The 22374-nt window shown below is 41.2% G+C and overlaps 1 protein-coding gene across 1 annotated transcript in view; it reads right to left on the bottom strand.

Moving 5' to 3' along the window:
• The window catches only part of wdfy3 (WD repeat and FYVE domain containing 3), a 101933-nt gene that overhangs the window by 71814 nt on the left and 7745 nt on the right, over positions 1–22374 (bottom strand). The window contains exons 2-10 of the mRNA XM_078251438.1: positions 18822–19032; positions 16373–16496; positions 14386–14495; positions 10242–10472; positions 9384–9576; positions 7877–8063; positions 7617–7783; positions 2546–3025; positions 999–1109 (exon numbers count right to left, since the gene is read on the bottom strand). Of these exons, the coding sequence (XP_078107564.1) occupies positions 999–1109; positions 2546–3025; positions 7617–7783; positions 7877–8063; positions 9384–9576; positions 10242–10472; positions 14386–14495; positions 16373–16496; positions 18822–19032 (1814 nt within the window). The remainder of the gene's footprint in view (positions 1–998; positions 1110–2545; positions 3026–7616; positions 7784–7876; positions 8064–9383; positions 9577–10241; positions 10473–14385; positions 14496–16372; positions 16497–18821; positions 19033–22374) is intronic.

Genomic DNA, 22374 nt, shown 5'->3' with positions numbered 1-22374 from the left:
AGGTCAAGGCTTAGTAGCTCTGGGGATGGTGGGGAATATGTGTCTTGCTCAAGGACACTTCAGTAATGTAGATACATGAAGACACAAATGGGTGATTGTTTTGTTTTGGCTCAATTAAATCACTACATGAGTGATTTTATTAGCATTTAAGGTCAAACATGACGCACATAATTAAAGCCAACAAGTACAATTTGTGTGTAATCGGTTGTTCTAAAGGCACCGGTAATGTGTGTCCTTCAATGATCCTGCACAACATCCTGCATTGCATAAAACAAAACACCAGCAGCTGCAGTGTGGCTTTTCAAGAGACATCATTACCTCCGCCAGGGAGGTTTTTGGTTTAGTTTGTTTGCCGGTCAGCAGGATTACGAAAAAAGTACTGGCCCGATCTTTTATGAAACTTGGTGGAAGCGTATATTATGGGCCAAGGAAGAAGCCATTACATTTTGGAGCAGATCTGAACCACGGGACAGATACACAAACTATTTTTCAATTTCACTCATTAACATTGCGAGACAGGGCATGCCCTTGGCGGAGTCTGCGCTTTCTGAGTGCCCTTCTAGTCAAGTAAGTGTTTTAAATGAATGCCTTGAATCCCAGTGTACTGTAGCGTTGGAGCTTTATGTGACCCCTCTGTTGTGTTTTTGCAACAGATTTTTGCGCAATCCAAATTTCCAGAGACACAAAGATGAGGGAACACTCTTTAAAGTGAGGTCAATTTCCTTCCAGGCTTTTTTCTTGTCGTTACTATTAATTGAATTAAGACTTTCAGAAAGTTCTGTTAATTATTACAATAACCCAAAACGTGCTTATGCCGTATTAATCTATAATGAGTATCATTACTGTCACCATATAATTCAAAAATATCATCTGCCTGGATTTGATACGCAATTTAAGACCTTTTCATGAATATTGTGTATGACAAAGTGTGCACATGCCTGAAAGAGAGAGTCAGTCAGTCAGTCAGTCAGTCTCTGTCTGTCTGTGTGTTTTTTTACCTGCATTAGTGTTGGTGGTGTTAGAGCCCTGCAGGAGCACAGTCAGTGTCTCCATCACCAGCCAGGCCGACTGCTTCTGCTCCTCCGCTGCTGGGTTGTTTTTACAGTCAGCTAAAGATAGAGGGGAAACAAAGAGAGGGGAGAGAGGTTGGCATTAGACGACATCATGACTGCATTAAATGCACACGGTGAGCCAGTAACTGATGAGATAATAAGGGCATGCGCTTTATCGTATCATACTGCAATAACACAATAATAAAACTGAATTTAATTATCCAATTAAATTATCCGACAACTGTATTTGAAGACATTTATATTTTTGGCCATAGTGGGTTTATCCAATCCAATCCAACTTTATTTGTAAAGCACATTTAAAACAACTAGGTTGACCAAAGTGCTGGACAGGATTATAAACACACGAGTAACAAAACAAACATTTACAACAAGTTACAAACTAGAAAATGAAGATGCAGAATCCAACTCTCAAGCAGGTTTAAAGGCCAATGAATAAAAATGAGTTTTAAGTCGGGATTTAAAAATGTGAAGGCTGGGGGCCAATCTGACATGCAGAGGCAATTCATTCCACAGCCTCGGGGCCACGACTGAGAACGCTCGATCTCCCCCATTTCTGAGCCGCGTTCTAGGGACAACAAGGAGTAGCTGGTCAGCAGACCTTAATGACCTCGGAGGAGCGTGCGGCTTCAGTAGATCAGCGATATAAACTGGGGCTTGACCATAAAGAGCTTTAAAAACAAACAACAGAATCTCAAAGTGTATTCTAAAGCGAACCGGTAACCAATGAAGGGAGGCAAGAACAGGTGTAATGTGATCTCGTTTACGAGTTCCGGTAAGGAGTCGAGCGGCAGCATTTTGAACCATTTGTAATCTGGAGAGGGAGGCCTGGCTAATACCTACATATAAAGCATTACAGTAATCCAGGCGAGTTGTGATAAAAGCATGCATAACCCTCTCAAAATCAGTGAAAAAATGGCTTCAGTTTGGTAAGCAGCCTGAGTTAAGATTAACTGATTGGTGTATTTTTCCTTAGCACTACTAACTATTTAAATACGTCAAAACTGAGTACCAATAATATTAAAAGAGCAACTTAACATCAGCTAAAAAAACCTTGTGTTTGCTGACCTTCAGTGGTTTAACTTCTTATCTTTCTGCGGTGTAGAAGTGTAGTCCAGGGTGTGTAAGTGTGTAACAGCCTGGTGTTAAGTTACTCTTTTAACTCCCCTTAACAGATTTATGAATTGTAAACTATGGGGTTATTAAGAGTTTCTTTGCATTTGGCAAGCATTTACAGCATCAAATCCTATTTTAGGTTTGGTCAATGATGATCTCTACTGTCAGTTTGGATCACTAAATTCTCTTTGGACTGCTGCTGCTATGGCAAGTGACTCAAGTTCCTGTTCTGTCTGTAGCCCACTTGAAAAGAAGTTGTTCCAAATAAAATCAAGAAACTGTGATCAATGCTGCAGCCCTGTAACAGTCCACTCATTTTCAGTAATCACAAAAGCGGGGGGGGGGGGGGGACCGCTCACCTTGGTCATTGTTGTGTGGTTGCTGCTGCGTGGCCGGGTCTTTGAGCAAGGCAGCGTACTTGTGCAGCAGGTTGACCAGCACCTCGAGCAGGCCGACCTCCCGCAGAACGTCGCTGAACACCGGGTCGTGCCTGGACAGCTTCAGCAGCGTCCGGACCGCCGTGATTATGCAGGCGTGAGACGTGCTCGACTTGAGCAGCACGCTGACACTGAATAGCTCTTTGCACGGCACGTAGTTGAGGCTGAAGACGACAAACTCAAGGAGCTCAAAATACTTGGTCTGGGCCTCGGGGAGCTTGGCCACACGCTCCGCAAACTGCGACAGGGTGTGCTGCGACTCCAGGATGAAGTAGTTGGCCGGCTCGGATGAGTAGATGTTTCCGATGGCGTCCAGTAGCATGGATGCCAGACGGTTTGTTTTAGCCTTGAGGAAGGCGTTCTGAAGCACCGAAAAAGCCTGGATATTACGCACTGTGTGGCCTGGAAGAGAGGAGATGACAGATTTGGGAGTTCATTAAACTGCAGGTAACCAAAACAATACTTCACTTCTCCTTACCTTCTCACTGGCAAAATAAATCTAACCAAAGAAATTGAGAAATCTATGATTGGATGGATTTCTCAATTTCTTTTGTTTGCCTCTTGGTTAGATTTGCTTTGTATATTGTATGCATTTGGTGTAAAGATACTAATTATTAAGTACCAAGACAAAAAAAGAGACCAAATATCAACAGAGTGGACAGATGGAGGCTGATGACATCTACATTTCTCAAGACTCAGACCTACATAGGATTCAGCTGATCTTATTCCAGCAGTACAGTAACTGCTTTCTTGGCCTTGAAACCTCCGTGGCTAAAGTGACAGCAGATATCCGAGACCACGCCTGATGTGACATAAGATGGGACCTAAATGCCTCGAAGGTTCATGAAACCTAATAAGCAACAACTGCAAGAGGAGTGACGCTAAGAACAATGAGCTCATGCAAAAGCACTGCTAGTATGGTGGGAAAATATGTATCCTTTCACAGCTTTTTGCAGTATTTAGTGCAGTATTTGTTTAAAGTAAACCCAAGACCCAGTTGAGTGCTTTAATCTGACAAAACTAACAAAAAGTTGCTTTAAAAAAGGTAAACTGTGTAGGAATGTCTCCCATCTAGCGGTGAAATTGTATTTTGCATTCAAACGAATAGTGCTCTCTAGCGCCTCGCTTGTTCAAATGCGTGTTGTAACTACGGTAGCCGTTATGTACCAAGAAGCTATGACAACATGTCTTCCAATTTTAGCTTTTTTGGCGACGAGGATTCCTTCTCCTGTAGCTCGGCATAAGTATGATCCTCCATTATGAACTAAAGCGCAGTGCAGGCTTTCAAAGTTGCCGGGGCAGTGACAAGCGCCTCTCACTGATCTCCTTCTCCGTTTCAGCTGGTTTCAGTCACGTGACGCTGGCTCTGAACGAAAACGCGTTGTGGATTAGCTAGACAGGTAGGCTAGTGCTTTACGTCCCTCTCAGCCATTATAGTTTTTCAAAATGGCGGAACGACATGGAAGCCTCCTTGGACTTGCCTGTCCAATGTAAATACAGATAAGACATTCTTCGCTTACGAGGATAAGTCAGATCATTGGCAGAGGTCATTTTACACCAATGAGGACATATTTATGAATGAAGACATTTATTTTAGCTAATAAAATACTTAAAACACTACACAGTGTACCTTTAATAGGGCAGCATCATCAAGTGTAGCACAGTGGTTGAACTGGTCTCATTTGTGGTAATGCTCCTTCAACATAATCCCTTAAGATAGATATCCCTTTGTCATACATTTCTGTTGTTTAACGATAAAGGTTTGCTTTGTCAACTTGGTGTTGGAGTAATAAAGCATTATGGGAGAAAAAAAAAATCTGTATTTTATTTCAAAATTGTCATAGGCTCTGTAAAATTTAAGTTCCATGTGTTTTTTGAAAGAAACTATAGAGAATCTTAAAATGTTTAAAGGTGGCGGTATGCCCTTAATTTAGGATTGAAAGATGGAGAAAGGATGAAGTGAAAGAGCACGAAGGACGGATGTTATCGCTGAACTACACTACACACATTATCTGACCTCCATTTTCGGGTTGAAAATCGAACATAAAACCACAAACTATGACTAACACACGTAGTAACTCACAACACCAAAAGTGACACTGACGTGCGTCACCACACACAGAAAAACAAACACACACACACACACACACACACACACACACACACACACAGCCATTAAGTGACTGTGGCGGGCTAATTAGGCGTGTAGGGGGACCCTCATACCATGATAGCTTCTGGTAATGACTTTGCACACAGCTGGAGCTGTCATCAGGTGGGTAAACACAAGTGTGTATTTGTGTGAGTGTCGCTCTGTTCTTGGCTCGGCTGTGTGAGCGTTGTGGTGTGTGAGGTTAGAAAACTGACAATTTAGTGCGTTTGTGTTCGTTTTCAACAGGGAGCTGGCAACAGTGTTTCACCATGGGACAGAGGTGACAAGCCAAGTTACAACACTGTACAGCTGGAAACATTTCAGCATGTGTGCTTTCTTAAAACAAAAACATTTACCCAAAACAAAATCTTAATATTCAACACTGGCAAAGCCAGACTGAAATATAACCAGGTCAAAGAAAATGGAGAAAAACATCTTAATGCTAATTAACATAAATAAATAAATAAAATAAAATAAATGAGTAAGTAAGAAGACTAACACATAAATAGATGACTGAATAAATAAAAGACTGAATGAAAGTCAAAGGAAGAACTCAGTTTTCTTTTGATTTTTATGTCACATTACTTTTTTTTCCCCACTTCCTCCAGCTACCATAGTATAGTATATTATAAAAAGCACTATAATAATAATAATAATAATAATAATAATAATAATAATAATAATAGGAACTGATGCATTATTTTCATTATCAATTAATCTGAAGTTTATGTTTATGCCTAAATGAATTATTCTATGAGAACCATTTCCCAAATATAACTCCAGAAAGCAGCATTAATACTCTTAACGCTTAAAAGATATAAGCAGTTTCAAAAGTGAATCCTCTAATACGTACAGCTACATCCACTTAGCAGAGATGTTTTTTTTACTAACAAGAAACAAAGATTTTGTTAATGAAGTTTCAGCAAATATGACAGAAAGTTAGTTTTATAAGTCTTACCTACTGCATCTTTAACAGGTGTAAAACTATGGAAATAATGTATGTCAATTTGAATATTAACATGCACATTGTGGACATTATCTTGATTGGGTTTGCTTAATATTTATAGCCGTTTATTATTTAATTTTTTTAGTTTTATCAATCTGTTTTCTTTACAACAAAGGTTTTATTACCATATATGGTAACACTTCACTTGAAGGTATCTACGTAAGAGTGACATGACACTGTCATGACACATGAACCCTAACGCTAACCCTAACCATAACTTGTCATGACAAAAAACGAATGACACTTACTAAAAGAAGCGTTATGTCATGAACGTTTTTGACTTGTTTATAATGTTTATGACACGTTCATGACAGTGTCATGTCACGCTTATGTAGATACCTTCAAGTAAAGTGTAACCCCATACATCTCACTTGCCCTCGTGTCAACAAGAACACATGCACTCCCTTTTGGATTCTACTGCTTGATTACATACAATTATAAGGAAGCATGAGTGTAATTTAATTATTTTAGATATAAGGTAGATCTGGCTGCCGTGTAACGTTGAGCATGTTTCTTTAATGACAAACGGTAAAAAGACAGAAGGTCCTGGTGGACGGGTTCTATGGGAGTAGACGTAAACGTGTGGCTCGAGACAATTCTCTCAAACCACTAAAGCATCTCTGGACTCCAAAGAGCCCATTTGTATGCAGGAGGCTTCAGGCATTCATCTCCAGCAGTGTGACAGGCGGCAGAGTTGCCATGGTGTCTGTCAACAGGTTAAGCTTACTGGAATCAGCCAAGCGTCAAAGTAATTTCAGGGATTAAGATCTGAGGGGGAGATACGGCTGGGGTATACATGAAGACTTTTCCACAAGTAATTCCTCTCTTGTTTCAGGGCTTTGGGCAAACCAAGTTGGTGGGATTGTGTAGATTTAAGAGGCGAGCCTGTGATCAGAAAATCACTGAGTTGTATCCTGGATGGGGAAAGGAGAGAACATCTTTAACCTTCTTAACATTTACCGTTAAAGTGTCCATGAATCCTTCTCTGGGTGACGATTTCAGCAAAGAGAGAGAGAGAGGCGCTTTACTAATTCTTTTCAGTGAGTGTTTTTGTGTGTTGCCTTTTTGTTCAAGCTTTTATTTGAAAGATCAGACATCTCCTTCTCATTCCACCTTCTCTGGTATATCTGCTGGCTCTCGGCCCCACCCATTGGTTTCTACTGCTACTTTATAAACTGATAGATCACAAAAATATACTTATTATGCTAGTGCTAGTGAGTGTTGGCAGCAGCAGGACAGTGTATGTGGGATATCAATAGTCCAAAGTTGGTTTTTGATCCCAACCAACAGCCGGCAAGACATTTTACTCAGAACCAGACATTTCAATCCACTAGTAATGTCTTGAGTGTATAAAAGGGGTACTGTACAGCTGACTGAGCTGAGATATTGCATGTAACGGCAAAGAAGGAAAAAGGTCACAGGCAAATCAGAAATGAAGACGTGCGATTACCTTCTGACAGGTTTACCTTATTTGAATCAAATTAAATTAAAGGCATTCCACTCAGGTCAGTCAGATAATTCTCATTACACAGAATTGTCAGTTAAAAGAAAGTGGCTGCACTAGACAAAGATGATATTATGTTTAATTTAATTAAGTAGAAGACACTGATCCCCAGGTACCTTTCAATCATCATGTCATTGAATGTTTTTCTGTATTACGAGCTAATTATTTGTGTAACTGAGCATTAAATGTCAAGTCTGCCCCAGGACTGCCCAATCAAAGGATGTGACTAGTACACCAATATTCCTTTACCTCTAAAGTTTGCTAGTTGCGTGAAAAATGAAGTCAGATGATGAATTTAAGGATTAACTAGACACAGTTGCTACCATTAACGCACCTTTCCCAGAAGGCTGCGGGAGAACAAAGCCAGGCAGCAGGAAGGGAGCTCCGGTTGTCAGGCCGGCGGGTTTCAGCTCCGTCACCCCATAAGTTGTCAGACAGGTGACCAGGTTAACAAGGTCCTTTAATGCATCTTTCGATTCGTCCTCCTTGGCCTGTTCCAGTCTGGATACAGACAAAGAAGCATGTATAAATGTTCATACAACACCCTCAAGGATCTTAGTGCGTTAGCTGTAGAAATGTAGCTATAGGTCGTACCTGAGCATGAGGTCGCAGAGGAAGGCGTAACCCTGGCACATTCGGAAATCGTCCAGCAGGGTCTGTGACACGTCGCTGGAGTCCTTGAGGAAGCAGGAGAGGCCGGCGAACATCTCCACAATCTCCGACGGGGACAGATCATCCGACTGCTGCATGTTCTGAACACATGTACCCAGGCATTCCTTCTCTGTAGGTGGAGGGGTTGGGGGGGCAGAAGGGGTAAACAGATTGAAATGAATGTGTGACGGAACGTATAGAAATGACTTTGGAGGAACTTGTACAAGCAGGCTGTGATCTCTATTAAAGGGAGAATTGCAAAACTGCATGATGAAATCTGGCAAACCAAGTGTTCTGTGATCATTTGAAAACCAGACCTGTTTTAATTATTAAGCATATTTGCTCTAGGCTTACTTTCATCATGGTTCTACAAAATAGAAGTGTCTAAACATAGTGTTAGCAGGCCTAACGGGAGCTAAAAAGACGCTGGCTCTCCGCTGGCTCTCCGCTGGCAACCTCCTCACACACTTACACATATACAATGGCTAAACACTTTTCGTGAAGAAATCACCATAGAGCTTTCAGTGGCTAGAATGCATGGCGCAAGTGAGAGAACTATTTCATGAAATGAGGATGTTTGTTTTCTGTCTATGCTCGTAATGTATGATGCTGTATTGCTTTAACTTCTCCTGAGATCTTGGTGGTGGGGGGGGGGGGGGAGGGGTGGTCGCCACCGGGAAGGGTATATGGAGAGTGAATCAAATGTTCTCAACTGTTATGTATCCCATGCACTGTCTGTGTACTGGATGTGTGTTTTACTTGCTCTCTTTACGAAAATTAAAAAAAACAAAAAAACATTTGATTACAAAAAAAAAAAAATAGAAAAGTGGAAAGCAGCTCTGATACATCGTTTTCTGTGTACATGTCTAAAAGTGAAATGTTTAATAGCTAAACAGCAAATTCAGCACACATCAACTTTATTCACTTCTGGAAATCAGTGCTGCAGGCTGATGATGGGAACCAAAAGAGCAGCAGCTGCAATCATTGTATTGTAAGTCTCACAACAAATGTTGCAACCCTAAAGAGGTCTACATAGTTTAATTTGCCAAAATGACAAACTGTAAATTCTCTTGAATTATTTGTGAGCTTTAAAATGTCAGAACAATTTAATAATTTGTTTGCTTTGCCAGTATTCTCATTGCATTTTTTCTTACTTAGGTTCATGACAGATGTTTGTTTTGCATGTGCTAAAGTATATAGCTCCTCTATGTGGGTTACACTCCATTTTCCAATTTTTCATGCGGGAAAATGCATGTCTGATAAATGCCAGATGTGGGTTGGATGACCCAATGTATGAGTTCAATGTATCTTGGGTGGGCTTATAATTAAATGCAATTTGTTCGACCCTAATTAAACAGTCTAGGATGCATATGAATGTCGTATGTGAATAACTAATAAACTCCCACACGTACACAGACGTCCTACATATAATAATAAACATTTGTATTACCGTGTATGTATTTGACCACATTGACGCTCAGGCCGTGTCGGGAGATGGTGGTCAGCACCTCCCCCGCGCTCCTCCTCCAGGGCAGGTTGTGGGGGGGACACCAGGAGGTGATGGCACTGAACAGCAGCTGGAGGTCGTCCTTCTGGGCCAGCTCTTCAGCCGGAGACACAAAGGTGCAGAGCTTCACAAGGATCTGCAAGAGTGGAAAGGGCAGGAAATTGACTCCAGTCAAAGGAAACGCCCTGAAAATGAGCTGATAAAACTACTGCTGGAAAAAAAAAAAAAACAGTCTCACGCACAGTCAAGCCCATCATTAATATGTGAAAATGCAAAGGATTCAGGGACTAAGGTCATAAAGGCAGTGGAGAAAATGAAGACAGTCAGGCACCATGATTTCAGTAAGAGATCCAGCGATCCTTTTATATCAGTGCAACTGTGGATTTAAAATAACAATAACCATCTAATAATCTGCTGATGCAGAGTACTGATTCTCCACATGCACAATAATTAAGTTACTGCTTAATCAACAACAAATGGTTTGCTTTTTCTCCAGCGTAAGATATGGTTTTCTACATATTGACAAAGGCAGAAAATAAAGTAGTGTCTATATTTTATGACAAATGTTCATAATACAATGATAATTTGAGAGTTTTCAAGCTAGAAGAGACTATTCAAATACATAAATGATTACGTTTTCTTAATATTATTTAAATGAATAAATTCCTCTTTGTGGAAGTGCTTTGAATTAAAGTTAACTGGTGGCTCTGGTAGAAGAGACAGAAGTAGAAACTGAATATGTTTCTAGCGGTGGATTTGAATGAACCAGTTGTACAGTAACCTGTCCAGTTTTCTTTTTACCTGGACGAAGACTTTCTGGAGCAGCACTCTGCGGTCAGCCAGGGGCAGCTCCTGCTGGGTGTGGCCCTGGCCTGGGGTCTTCTCCTGGCTGGGTGGTGGTGGCGGTGGGGGTGGGGCCTGCGGGGTGGGGCCTAATGGGGCCTCGGCCATGTGAGGCAGGTCGAAGAACAGGTACAGGCATTTTACCAGCGTGGAGGGTACCGACATGGTCGTCATGCAGTCCACCGTTTTCTGGTGGGTGGAGAGATGAAACGGGAAGGAGTACAAAACAGATTGTAAATTATAAAAAAGAAATTCATTTCCGAGCTCCTGAAAATAACTTGTGTTGACATGTTGTACATATCATTTTTAAACCATCTGCTCTGGGGAAGGTTTCCAGTAGCTTGTACCATCCCACGTATCAAGATTCCAATGGAAATCAAAATATTGCCTAGCCTTAACTGCAGAACATCTACTGAACACATAAAGATGAACATGTTTTTGTTTTACTGCAAGTTTGGTAAATGGGTATCTTTGTTGTTGTGTTATGAGTCATGGTTGTGTGAAAAAATATAAGTAGTAGCTGTGAGGGCTTTACGTGTGTGTGTGTGTGTGTGTGTGTGTGTGTGTGTGTGTGTGTGTGTGTGTGTGTTTCATCATAGCAAGAAAAACGACTGGAGAAAGAGATGGGGTTCTTGCTCACTGAGGCGGATGATTCAGATAATCAAATGCTGCTGACACACACAGACACAAATTATCGTGTTCCTTCTTTTACTTACACACGAGCTCTCATATAAGACAATAGACACACAGAGATACATACACACACACACACACACACACACACACACACACACACACACAGTGACTGGTTGAGATGACCCTCCCATTTACTTTAGCTCTGTCTGCACCACAGAGAGAAGGCGGACTCACAAGGATTAATAACAGCGCACAGGAGCCACACACACACACACACACACACACACACACACACACACACACACACACACACACACACGATGGATGGAGAGATGGAGTGGGGGAGGGAGAGAAGAAAGAGCGAGACAGAAGTTGTATTTCCATTCAATTGTCATCAACTCATCGAACTATTGACAGTGGAAAAAGGTCCACAGAAGATATAGTAAATAAGGAGTCAGTTTAATGGAAAATGTACCTGTGGTTTACCCAGCAAGTGAGGCTGTGTGTGTGTGTGTGTGTGTGTGTGTGTGTGTGTGTGTGTGTGTGTGTGTGTGTGTGTGTGTGTGTGTGTGTGTGTGTGTGTGTGTGTGTGTGTGTGTGTGTGTGTTGCTGTGTGTGTGTGTGTGTGTGTGTGTGTGTGTGTGTGTGTGTGTAGGCTGTGACAAACATATTGGCCCTGCTGCAGCTTTAAGGTCAAGGTTACTGGGAGCAATCAATCAGAGAGAAAACCAGAAGGGCAAGTACATTTTATTGTGTGTGTGTGTGTGTGTGTGTGTGTGTGTGTGTGTGTGTGTGTGTGTGTGTTTCAAAGTGAGAGACAACCACACTGGGAATGCAGAGTGTGAAGGGCATCCTATAAAAGAAGCAGCCAGTTTGGAGGAAGAGACACAGCTACAAACAAAATTATTGCTGTTTTAACATCTGAGGGAGGGGGGGGGGTACAGGAGGTGAGAGGGAGAGACAGCATTAAAGAGAGGTGGTTGACGTCATGTTTATGGGAGGCCAGCTACCAGGAGAGTCCTTTGTTTTACCGTCTGAGATACTAGAGGAAAGGAATACAAATCCATTAAACCCAGTCATTCTTGCACACAAACGCACACAGAAAGACACACAAACAGGATCGTGAGCCACCCTGCTCGATGGTACGTAATTCTTTTTCATGTCAGTTTGTGTGATATCAAACAGTTATGCAGCAATATAACGAAACTGTTGCCTGACTATCAGAATGACAAAGAAGCAGGTTGGGAGTTTTCCAGTAACAGACGAGTGCTGGTAAATATTGGCTGTGGTTGGGTACATTTATTTACTCAAATAAATGTACCCAACCACCAATCGGCCCATTTAGGCCAAGAAAAAGCAGCCCCTCATTAATTTAAATGAGGCCACTGCGTTGGCACAACCTGTATGTCCAGCAAAAAAACACAGTCAACCAAAAATGTGCACATTTCTGTTAGAATGCTTTGTAATGTGAACGGCATAATTCTACTGCAGAAACCTCAATGACAATAAGTTGATAATCTGAACGCTGAATTGTGGTTTGTGGTACAGTTCATTTCAGCTGCAAATTTCTGCAAGTACAATTAAGTATATTGTGAAAGCTTTCACATGTGTTGTTTAAAAAATGTGGTGTTTGCCATCTCTAGCCGGAAACAAAAACCTCTTGCACACAGAAACTTTACGGCAGCTGCAACTGAATTTGGCTTGAAATAATAATAACAAAAAAGCACTGGGTTGAGGCACAAGCACAATATCTTAGATCATCTGCAATATATGGCAGCAGGGTTAACATCTGAGCGTCACCAGTTCAAACACTGAAGTTATGAGCTGTGTATTTTCGTGTATACACTCCTTGTTTTCGTTTTAATGAGTGAAAGGTCTGAGAGTTGCTGAAATAAAAGCTGGGAAGGTTGTAATTCTTGTGTTGTAGTATCATCAAAGTTGCCTAAATAGGCACTTAAAACAGGAGCTCCAGTAAACATACACACACATAGTTCAACAACAATAAAAATAAAATGCAGCATCTCTCCTACAATAAAATACAATATAGTCAATCTGGCTTCACTTACAACTGACAGGATCCTTTAGCAAAAAGAAATGTACAACAATGCATTTTTTTTTTTTTTTAACTCACTCAACAAGCCTCTAACAGAAAACTTTTCAAAACATTTCAGTGACATGCTAGCGATTTAAATCCTGAAGTGTTTGATGTTTGCTGTGGGCAACAGGGAGGCCACTTCAGACAAGTGTGAGTTAAAGCAAAAAGAGAACTTGGTTTCTATTCCCTGACAGTAGAGGGTTTGCTTTCTGCAGGCTTTTACACATAAAACCCTGAATGTGTGTATTTTCAAATTGCTGCAAACACAGCAAGCAGTGGCAATATAATGTCCCCCCCCTTGAGGCATTTACACTTCAACTTTTTGGCATTAATACTGCAGAGAACGCTGTTTTGAAAACAATGCAGCAGAAACAAACTAGTATCGACACAAACTGTACTAGATCTCATCTTACACAAATGTTCCCTTAAAGGTGAAATAAATGTGTACATAGCAGTGCTTGAGTAAACCTATAGCGAAAGACTTCTGCAATGGATACGGTTATGTGTGCGTTTTGACAAAAATAGGAAAAGCAGAGTGGATTTAAGTGGTTTTAGTCTGCAGAAGGAGAGAGGAAGCGTCTGATTCGACGACAACAACAGTGAATTTCTGTTGTGCAACGGAGCAGGAAAAGCAGCCAGCCGGCCAGCTGACAGCGATGCTCCCCTCAAGACCGCCAGAGGAATGGAGGCCGAAAAGTTCAAATGATGTCTGCTGGCCATAGTGCAAGAGCATAGGGCACAAAGCAAAACAAGGCCTCAATATCTAACCTTTAAACCAGGAGCCCAAGACGCTGCCATGTTAAGATTCTGAATTACGTGGGGTAGCGCATGGTGACCAGAAGCTAGACATACAAATCTAATTTTGATCTTGATCTCATTGCATGCAAATTTGAAAATATGACTATGGCTAACTAGTGACATGCAGAAGCAGCAGTAGAAAGGCTAAAAGTAGAGAACAAACATGATGTAGCAGCATCAACTCCTTCATTCAGTGCAGTAAAACAGATTTACAAATGACTAGGGAGAACAAGCTGGGGTCAGGTGGGGAATTTACTTGTACTCAAGAGCCTGTTTCTCGGTTCTTACAGAGGCTGATCTATTTTCTGCTGAGAGATCAAAGAGGGGAGATGCAAATGGGTCAAAGAGAGGAGGAATGCTGAGAAACCCCTTTCATTTCCTCCGATTCATCTTACATCTACACTCACATGTATGAGAGCTATCCTTAAAAACACAACAACAAAAAAAACCAAGGCAACAAACAGAAAAACATGACGTCAATCACACAGAAAACCTTAGGCATTTTATAACATGGAGCTCTTGCGCACGAAAAGAACATTGTGATGCAAATGAGTATGGTGTTATTCTACCAACCTGTCCGGAGGAGGCCAGCAGGTTAATGGTGGTCAGAAGCATCCAGCCACGACTCGCCTCCTCACTCTGGTTCACCTCCAGGAACTGGACTATGGCGCGACTGGCTGCCTCTGGAAAAGCAAACACATTAACATACAGTTAATTAGATGGAAAGTGACAGCTCATTGGGGCAGGTAAATGGGCTGCAGGAACAATGATCAGTTACGCAGATAACAAACAAATCATATTGGTGGACATGACGTGTCTTGTCTACAACCAACTTCTGCAGGCGGAAAAATGTGTACATATCAAGATGTTATTAGCACATGATTATATCCTGTCTAGAAAATGTATTCACCTGTTTATACACAGTGAAGGAGGAGAAGGAACAAATCTTTTTATTTTTTTATTATTATTTTTTGGGCATTTTTAGGCCTTTAATTGACAGGACAGTTGAAGACATGAAAGGGGATAGAGAGCGGGGGATGACATGCAGCAAAGGGTCCGGATTCGAACCCGGGCCCGCTGCGTCGAGGAGTGAACCTCTATATATGGGCGCCCGCTATACCAACTGAGCTATCCAGGCACCCAGGAATAAATCTTTTGCAGATGAATTAGAGAAGTATATTCCACTCTTCAATTATGCACACGGGACAGGTGAAATGGACTATATGTTTTAAGATAATAGTATGGAAAAGAAGGTGGCAAGCCAGAAGTCACACGTGGCTTCTGTAGCTGGTGGACACTAAAACCATTAAATAAAAGTAGTCAACCTAACAAGGCTTGCTAATATTTATATGCTAGCTAGCCAAGTTATCTAACCTTTTATTGCAGCTCCCCGTGGTTCTGCTCATATGTGAGCTTTTTCTTACGTTTCTATTCCTCCTTTTTTTCATAAAGACATTTAACTAATGATTTAGAACCACAAGGTTTGCTAAGATTCACTAATATTTCTTGTGATAGCATGAAGATTATAGGTAGCTTGGGACAGGAGCCAAAACTATAAGGTACCTAACATGTTAGCTAGCTAGCAAATGTTAGCTAGTGAGCACTAAGCAAGAGCCTGGCTGTCCTCATTAACCTGTGTCTGCTACAGCAATTCTGTATGATCATTTGAATTCCCCTCTTTAATAAAAGAATGAGATTATGATTATGCTGTATATAACTGGTATTGGGATTTCGGCTAACACATTAATTGTCATTTTGTGTCATCACTGACAGGTGTGGAGTCGCACAACATTAAAACAACATTGATCTGCGCGGGGGGTGGGGCAGCAGTGGATAATGGATTGTAGTTTTGCATTGTATCACACATGTTCTGTCAGCTTTAGATTTGAAAATGTTGGTTTTATAACCTATCTACAAGATGAGCTTCAGTCCCGTGCTGTTATTTGATTTTGAGCTAATCAAAGCCACTGGTTTTGATGATGATACAGTATGGCAAAAATCAAGCCTGAGTCAAGAACTGACTCAATCTACAGAGACCTGGTGAGCAGCTGGAGGAGTGTGTGTTTAGACCCTGGTGTTAAAAAGGTCTTTCCTGTGGGGAAGCCACAGTCAAAGCGGCCACTACTGTTAAAGCTTTGAGGAGATGCTGCTGGCTCACCTGTAGTGAAAACTAACCCTTAATGGCAGATTAAACACATATATATCTACTGAGTGAGAAATAGTAAACCGCTCATTTTAAATGTGAAATCAGACATGTATGTCAGTTGTGTGTTATAAGACACTGATCTAAATGGATAAAACAAAACATAATAAATGTCTATCTGTGTTCTGCACATGATCAAAACTTCCAACATCCATGTATTTATCAATAAAGCCAAAGGGAGAACAAGCTAACTCGCAGGGGGGGGGGGGAAGGGAACAACTGGATCATCTTTGTGACAAGAAGCAAACCGGTTATGGGAAATAACCGAAACTGATGCCGAAGAAATGATAAATTGATGTTTCCAAGTGCTTCCTATTACATCTTTATCGGTATAAATCTACGTGGCAGAGGGCTCACCTGTGGATTTATTAGAGGCTCTTCGTCTGATCTCGGTCACCATGAGCCGTGAGACCTGGGTGGTGAACTGCAGCAGGTCGGAGAACTTCTCCGTCATGCTGCTGGGTGGAGCGTTGCCAAACACCTAAAGCAGACAGATCAGCTTTGGTTAAATCAAAAAAGAAAAAAAAGAAAGCTCAGGTAGTAAAAAAGACACAGTCATACTTTAATAGGTCACCCTACAATAAAAACAAGAAACGTTTATGCCTTTATAACGAGGGTCAAATCAGCCATAGAGACATTTCACTGTTTCTTAAATAGGGAAAAAAAGAGGAAAATAAGAGAAACTGGATATTAAAGGTGCAGCAGATAAGCCTTATAAAACTAACTTTCTGTCATATTTGCTGAAACTGACCCTATGTTCCAGTAGAACTATATGAAGCAGGTCATTTAAAAAAAGAATCTGGCTCCTCTGGCACCACCTACAGCCTGTAGTGTGATTTGGAAAAATCCACCGCTCCCTGTTCAGATGCACCAATCATGGCCGGGGGGGGGGGTGTCTAACTGTGTGTCAATCACTGCTCATGCACACGCATTCATTCACCCTTGTGGGGGGGAGGGGCTTAGGGGACCGTTTTGGGCTTTAGTGGAAAGGGGGGAGGGACTGAGAAGTTGTCGATGTTCAAATTTCTTGGCTAAGTCCTGGATCTTCCCAATCCTACCTGCAGCACCTTTAATTGCTATGAAAACAGCTGTAATCACATCAAGCAGTAACACACAGGAATCATCAAGGCTTACTGGTTTACCATACATCTCTCTGGGGTTTTTTACTGGCATGTCCTCATTTTACAACCACAGAGCTATCTGCAGCCTGAGCCTTTGGGGGAGCAGGTCGAAGATAAACTGCACTTCATTCAACAACAACTCATCATGTATTTATTTACACAGCAAATCCGACATGAAAGTAGGTCTGGAGCCTGGCGTCTCGCTGCACCGGGAGAACTCTACTTTTCAATTCTGACATGATTTATGCCACCAGTGAGTGAATCACAGCCAGCGCTGGGTAATTAGCTGACAAGTCAAGAGACCCTTGGTAGGGCTCTCCAGTTTGATGAGAACACTCAACAGGGCTGTTTGCAGTAGCAGCTAAAATGATAGACTGTAAATATTAGAATCATTTCACCGAGTCCTGCATTCTCTGCTTTGTTAGATATACACACAGATATTTTAATACATGTATCTAGTCCTCTTCCTATTTAGAGCTTCCCTGCATGACTTCCCATTTATATACTATACCCCTTTAGTTATCTATCCATTTTATGCTTCATAATCAGTCATTTGTCCAATTTACTTAATCAAGAAGCTCAAGCTTTAATTATCATTAAGATAAAGTATGATTCTATAAACAGTAGTTTGATCATTTTCATGCTAAATACAGTAAATATATGTAACCCAAAGCCACACTAAAAAAATTTATCTCACTGTGCTCTATTTAGCTGAGTGTATTAAGCCATAAAGTCAACACACCGGCACACGTCAACAGGCTCATTTCCATCAGATTTAGCTGCAGGCTGTTGAAACAGAATCTGTGTGGCATCTAGTCTGATGTGTGTGAAAGTTAGCAGTTACCCACTGGATTTTAATGCTAAATAGATCCAAGCTGAAACCTTATTTATTTAGTTCATATCAATCGACCCATAGTTTCTATTACTTCCATGGTGTACAAAGCACTGGCAATTGATGGAGCACCAACTTGTCTGTAACAGGAGTCCATGAGCCTGACAACAATCAATGTTTTCCATGAACAACTAACGCCAGCTTCTAGGCCTGCATGATAAATCGTTTTAAAATCGCGATCTCGATTCATCCCTGTTCGCGATTTAACTTTTAAATGACTTCGATTTTTTTTTTTTCTCCTTCAGTTAATTTATTAAAAGCATTTGACATTGACATGCTTTAATTATATTAAGACATGTTCAAGGAGTTCAGATAGAGCCTGTATCAGGGCCATATTTAGTTCAATGTGTTATATGTCACTATTTTTGGTAGCCTACCGTACTTAAACAGCCAGTATGTACTGTAATTTTCTTTATTCATTGGAGCCTCTATGTTTACAGGCTTGTGGTGATGCGCAATGTGCTATAGGTGCCAAAAAATAAATCTATGTTTGGTACTGCCAATTTGTTTTGTTTTGTCATGGTTCATGTGTGCAATAAACACACTTCGTGAGAAAAAAATCGTGGCAGAGAATCGTGATATCAATTCTAAGCTAAAAAAATCGTGATTCATATTTTCCCCCCGAATCGTGCAGGACTACCAGCTACATACATCACAGAACCCAAATGAATGCTTTTCGGGCAAACTGTCTACTAAGAGTCCTACTGTAGAGCAGAATTGTAATTGAGACCGTCAACATTCATCTGGCTGTGTTTAAACTGCCTACAGACACCCCCCCCCCGTTGTTACTTACCCTGTTAAATACAGGAAGCATCATGTAGAGCTTCTCCTCCTGCTCCTTCTGGGTCATGTGGCGAGGAGGGTGGCACAGTTCGGAGAAGAGGCGTCGCAGGTGCATCAGGCCCAGAGCATTGTCCTGGGGGCTGCACTCCTCCTGCCTCGGCCGCCCCATGATCCTCTTCACCATGTTCATCTTGAGCGGCTTTGTCAGGGCAAAGGCAGCCCTGCAAATGGGAGAGAGGAGGTTTAAAGCGCCCATATTATGCTCATTTTCAGGTTCATAATTGTATTTTAAGGTTAGGTTTACATGGTTTAATTTTCAAAAAACACCATATTTTTGTTGTACTGCACAGCTCTCTCTCACTGCTGCAGATCCTCTTTTCAGCTGGTCTCTGTTTTAGCTACAGAGTGAGACCTCTTTTCTTCTTCTGTACTATCTGTTATTGCACTCGCACATGCGCAGTAGCTCAGATGTAGATCATGTCTGCTAGCTAGCTCCGTAGACAGTAAAAGAGAGGCTGTTTCTCCAACTTAGGTCAGTTACAAGGCAGGATTAGCTGGGAGACTTCTAAATGAGGGCGCACATGGAAGTAGTTCTTTAGTAGATTATGGTGAACTTGTGTGTTGTAGCAGTGCTTTGCTATTGAGAACGAGGTAGCATGCTAGCGTTAGCATTAGTGTTAGCATGCTAACGCTACGAGCTAACGGTTGCGGTTAGCCAGCTTGTTTCGGCTTGTGACGTCACAAGCCGTGCTGATTTTGAACAGCTCACCCAGAGACTGAAGGCAGGACACATTCAGAAACCGTATCTCACTCAAAACAGCATGGATGGATTTTTTTCAAAGTTTGCATGCGTGTGGAAGCACCAGAGACACAAAAGAACACCCCAAAACCCAGAAAAAGTGTTTTTTTCATAATATGGGCACTTTAAGGCTGATTATCAAATCTGGATACTTTTTTGGGTATCAAAAACACTCAAATGTCAAAAGTTGGCACTGTGTACTTGGTCAGATTCATATTTGTAGTCGTCTACCTCTTTTTTTTTTTCTCTGATTGAAATTTTAGACAGCGAGTTTTGTTTAGGTTAAATTGTTGTACATTTAAAATTTAAGAAATATGTCTCTAAAATATGTTTGATTGATCTGCTTAGTTCATTCTACATGACTTACATGCTAGCCTTTCTGCTAACCTCCAATGTCTCCTTGTCAATCGCACAAAAGCTGCAAACAGCCAGCTACAACCCAAAAGTGGCTCGTGAAAGGCGGCATTGCCTGGCCAGATGTGTGGTTGTGTGGCTTATGCGTGAAACACTGATGTACTCAGAAGTTTGCCATACTTTGTTATATATGACACAAGTTTACTTTCACAAATTAAGATTGAAAAGCGTAGTGTATATTGGGATCAGTACTGGCACCATAATATGCAATTCCAAACAATACTAGATCATAGTATTTAAAAGAGTATCTGTGACAAATTAAACATTGGTTGTTGTTTGCTGCCTCATTGGCCAGCTAATAAAGTCAAAGACGTGTTCAGGTTAACAGATCAGTATAGACTATGTACCAAGTTCAGGTTACCAGGTTTTTTTTAGGGAATTTACTTTGAACTGGATTTATTGTATATCTCTTTTTTTTTGTACCATGGCTGAAATATTTTTAGCCACACTATTCCACACATCAAATTCTCTCCAGACTGTCTTTAAGAATGGTTGCTAGGAGACTTCACAGAACTGCAAACCCTACATACAATACAGATAAACATCTGCTGATAAAAACAGAATCAACAGCCAGGAATGGTGCAACTAAGCTGTTCATTATTCTCAAATACAACTGCACTGACACATTGTACCTTGCTCAAGGGTACACCGACAGTGGTGATTGAGGAAGAAATAACTAAATGAAAAATATAATTTATTTTTCCCACATGATAGAGTATGAGCTTCTGGGGACACAAAACCTTTCAACTTTCAGCTGCAAGCTTGTTCTAGTTTTGAAACTATACAGTATATTGAGCATCAGATTGCATGGGTTGCAAACTATTGCATTATAAAAGACATTTGACCAAAAAATGGAATTGCATACACAGTACAAACATTGCAGCCAAGGTTATATCCCTAGCGTGTTCATCAACTTGTAGAGGTGAACTGCAGCTAAAAAGCACTGACAGTTTAGTTGCCGTCCTCTCAGGAAGTCAGCCAGCACCATGGACGGTTAAGAGACATGACAGTCTACCATGTAGTCCCTCCTTTCCCAGCGGAGAGTCTCACTTTAGAAAATAGGCTCTGCCCTTTAGTTTCAAAAATAAAAGTGATGAAAGACTCAACAATCAGGTTTTCTGATGCAATTTGAATTACTTTTTTAAAGCTATAGTGCGTAGTTTCTGCTGCCCCCGTGAGTAATTCTAAGTAATGACAACAACAACTGACAGTGCGTCCACATGATACAAGCCTTCCGTGACCGACCCCCTCCTCCACGCAGTTGCTAGTAGCCAAGGAGGATTAAAAAAACATGATGGACTCTTCAGAAGAGGTAATTATCTTCACTCGAGCTTCTGCGCGGGAAAGTCACCGGACGCCACAATCTTATGGACATAGCCGTACTGAGAAATACAGTCACGTGTCTCTTTCCCATCAATTTTGACTATCTAACAAAGATGACAGAACCCTAAAATGAATATTTAATGACCAAATACTGAAATGAACCAGAAAGGACTTCAAAATGAATACCCACTAGGTGCCAAAAGGCTAGTAAAATTAGATTTTGACCAGTTGTGGTGGGTCAGTTCTGATACAGAAACATGACTACTTTCTGTATAGTGCACAGTTTATGCATGCCACTGAGGGGACCGATGTACTGTAGGGTACACTCTGAAAGCCAGCCAAAACAAAAACACAGGGTTTAAATAGTGTGTCAATTCGCTGCTTATTAGGTGCTCTACCCATACCAGCCAGGTCTAAAGTTTTGCAAAGTCACATATTTAAACATTTTTGAATAAAAAAATTACTTCAAATGTACATTACAGGTAATTTCTCTTAAAATAGTTTTCTGGCAGGTAAGCCAAAAAGGCATCACTCTGCTTCACATTTATGCCTCAAATTCCCTGACATCAGCCTGTATGACCACATGTTCTCAAGCATGGGTACGCAGCGTCATGCTCCACTCTAAAGTCCTTGCTCAAGTTTTCATTCCCTCTCCTAAGCCACTGATGGGAAGTCTAAACAAATCTGGATTCAAACCAGCCACCCTCAGGGTAAGAGCCCCTCTGAGCAGGCAAATTCACTCTTGGCAAGCTTCTCCGTCTGTTGTGTGACATCACAAGTGCTGGAGATGCTATGGTATGTTTTAAAGTAGTTTGTAGACTTGACTTCATGCCCAACAGATGATTTCGATAAATGTGACAAGAGGACGCTCCTCCTTTCTCTATACCTTTCTTCTCTTCATGCAAACAACAGCCCACAGGTGTTCCGTTCTGGTGTAGACCACACTTTGGCTACTGTTTCATAACTATTTTACGATTGGGGATGTAACCATTACCGGTGTAACGGTAAACCACGGGAAAAATGTTGA

Source organism: Sander vitreus, chromosome 5 (assembly GCF_031162955.1).
Source record: "Sander vitreus isolate 19-12246 chromosome 5, sanVit1, whole genome shotgun sequence".
In the NCBI taxonomy this organism is placed as follows: Eukaryota; Metazoa; Chordata; class Actinopteri; order Perciformes; family Percidae; genus Sander; species Sander vitreus.
This window is presented reverse-complemented; position numbering and strand designations above follow the sequence as displayed.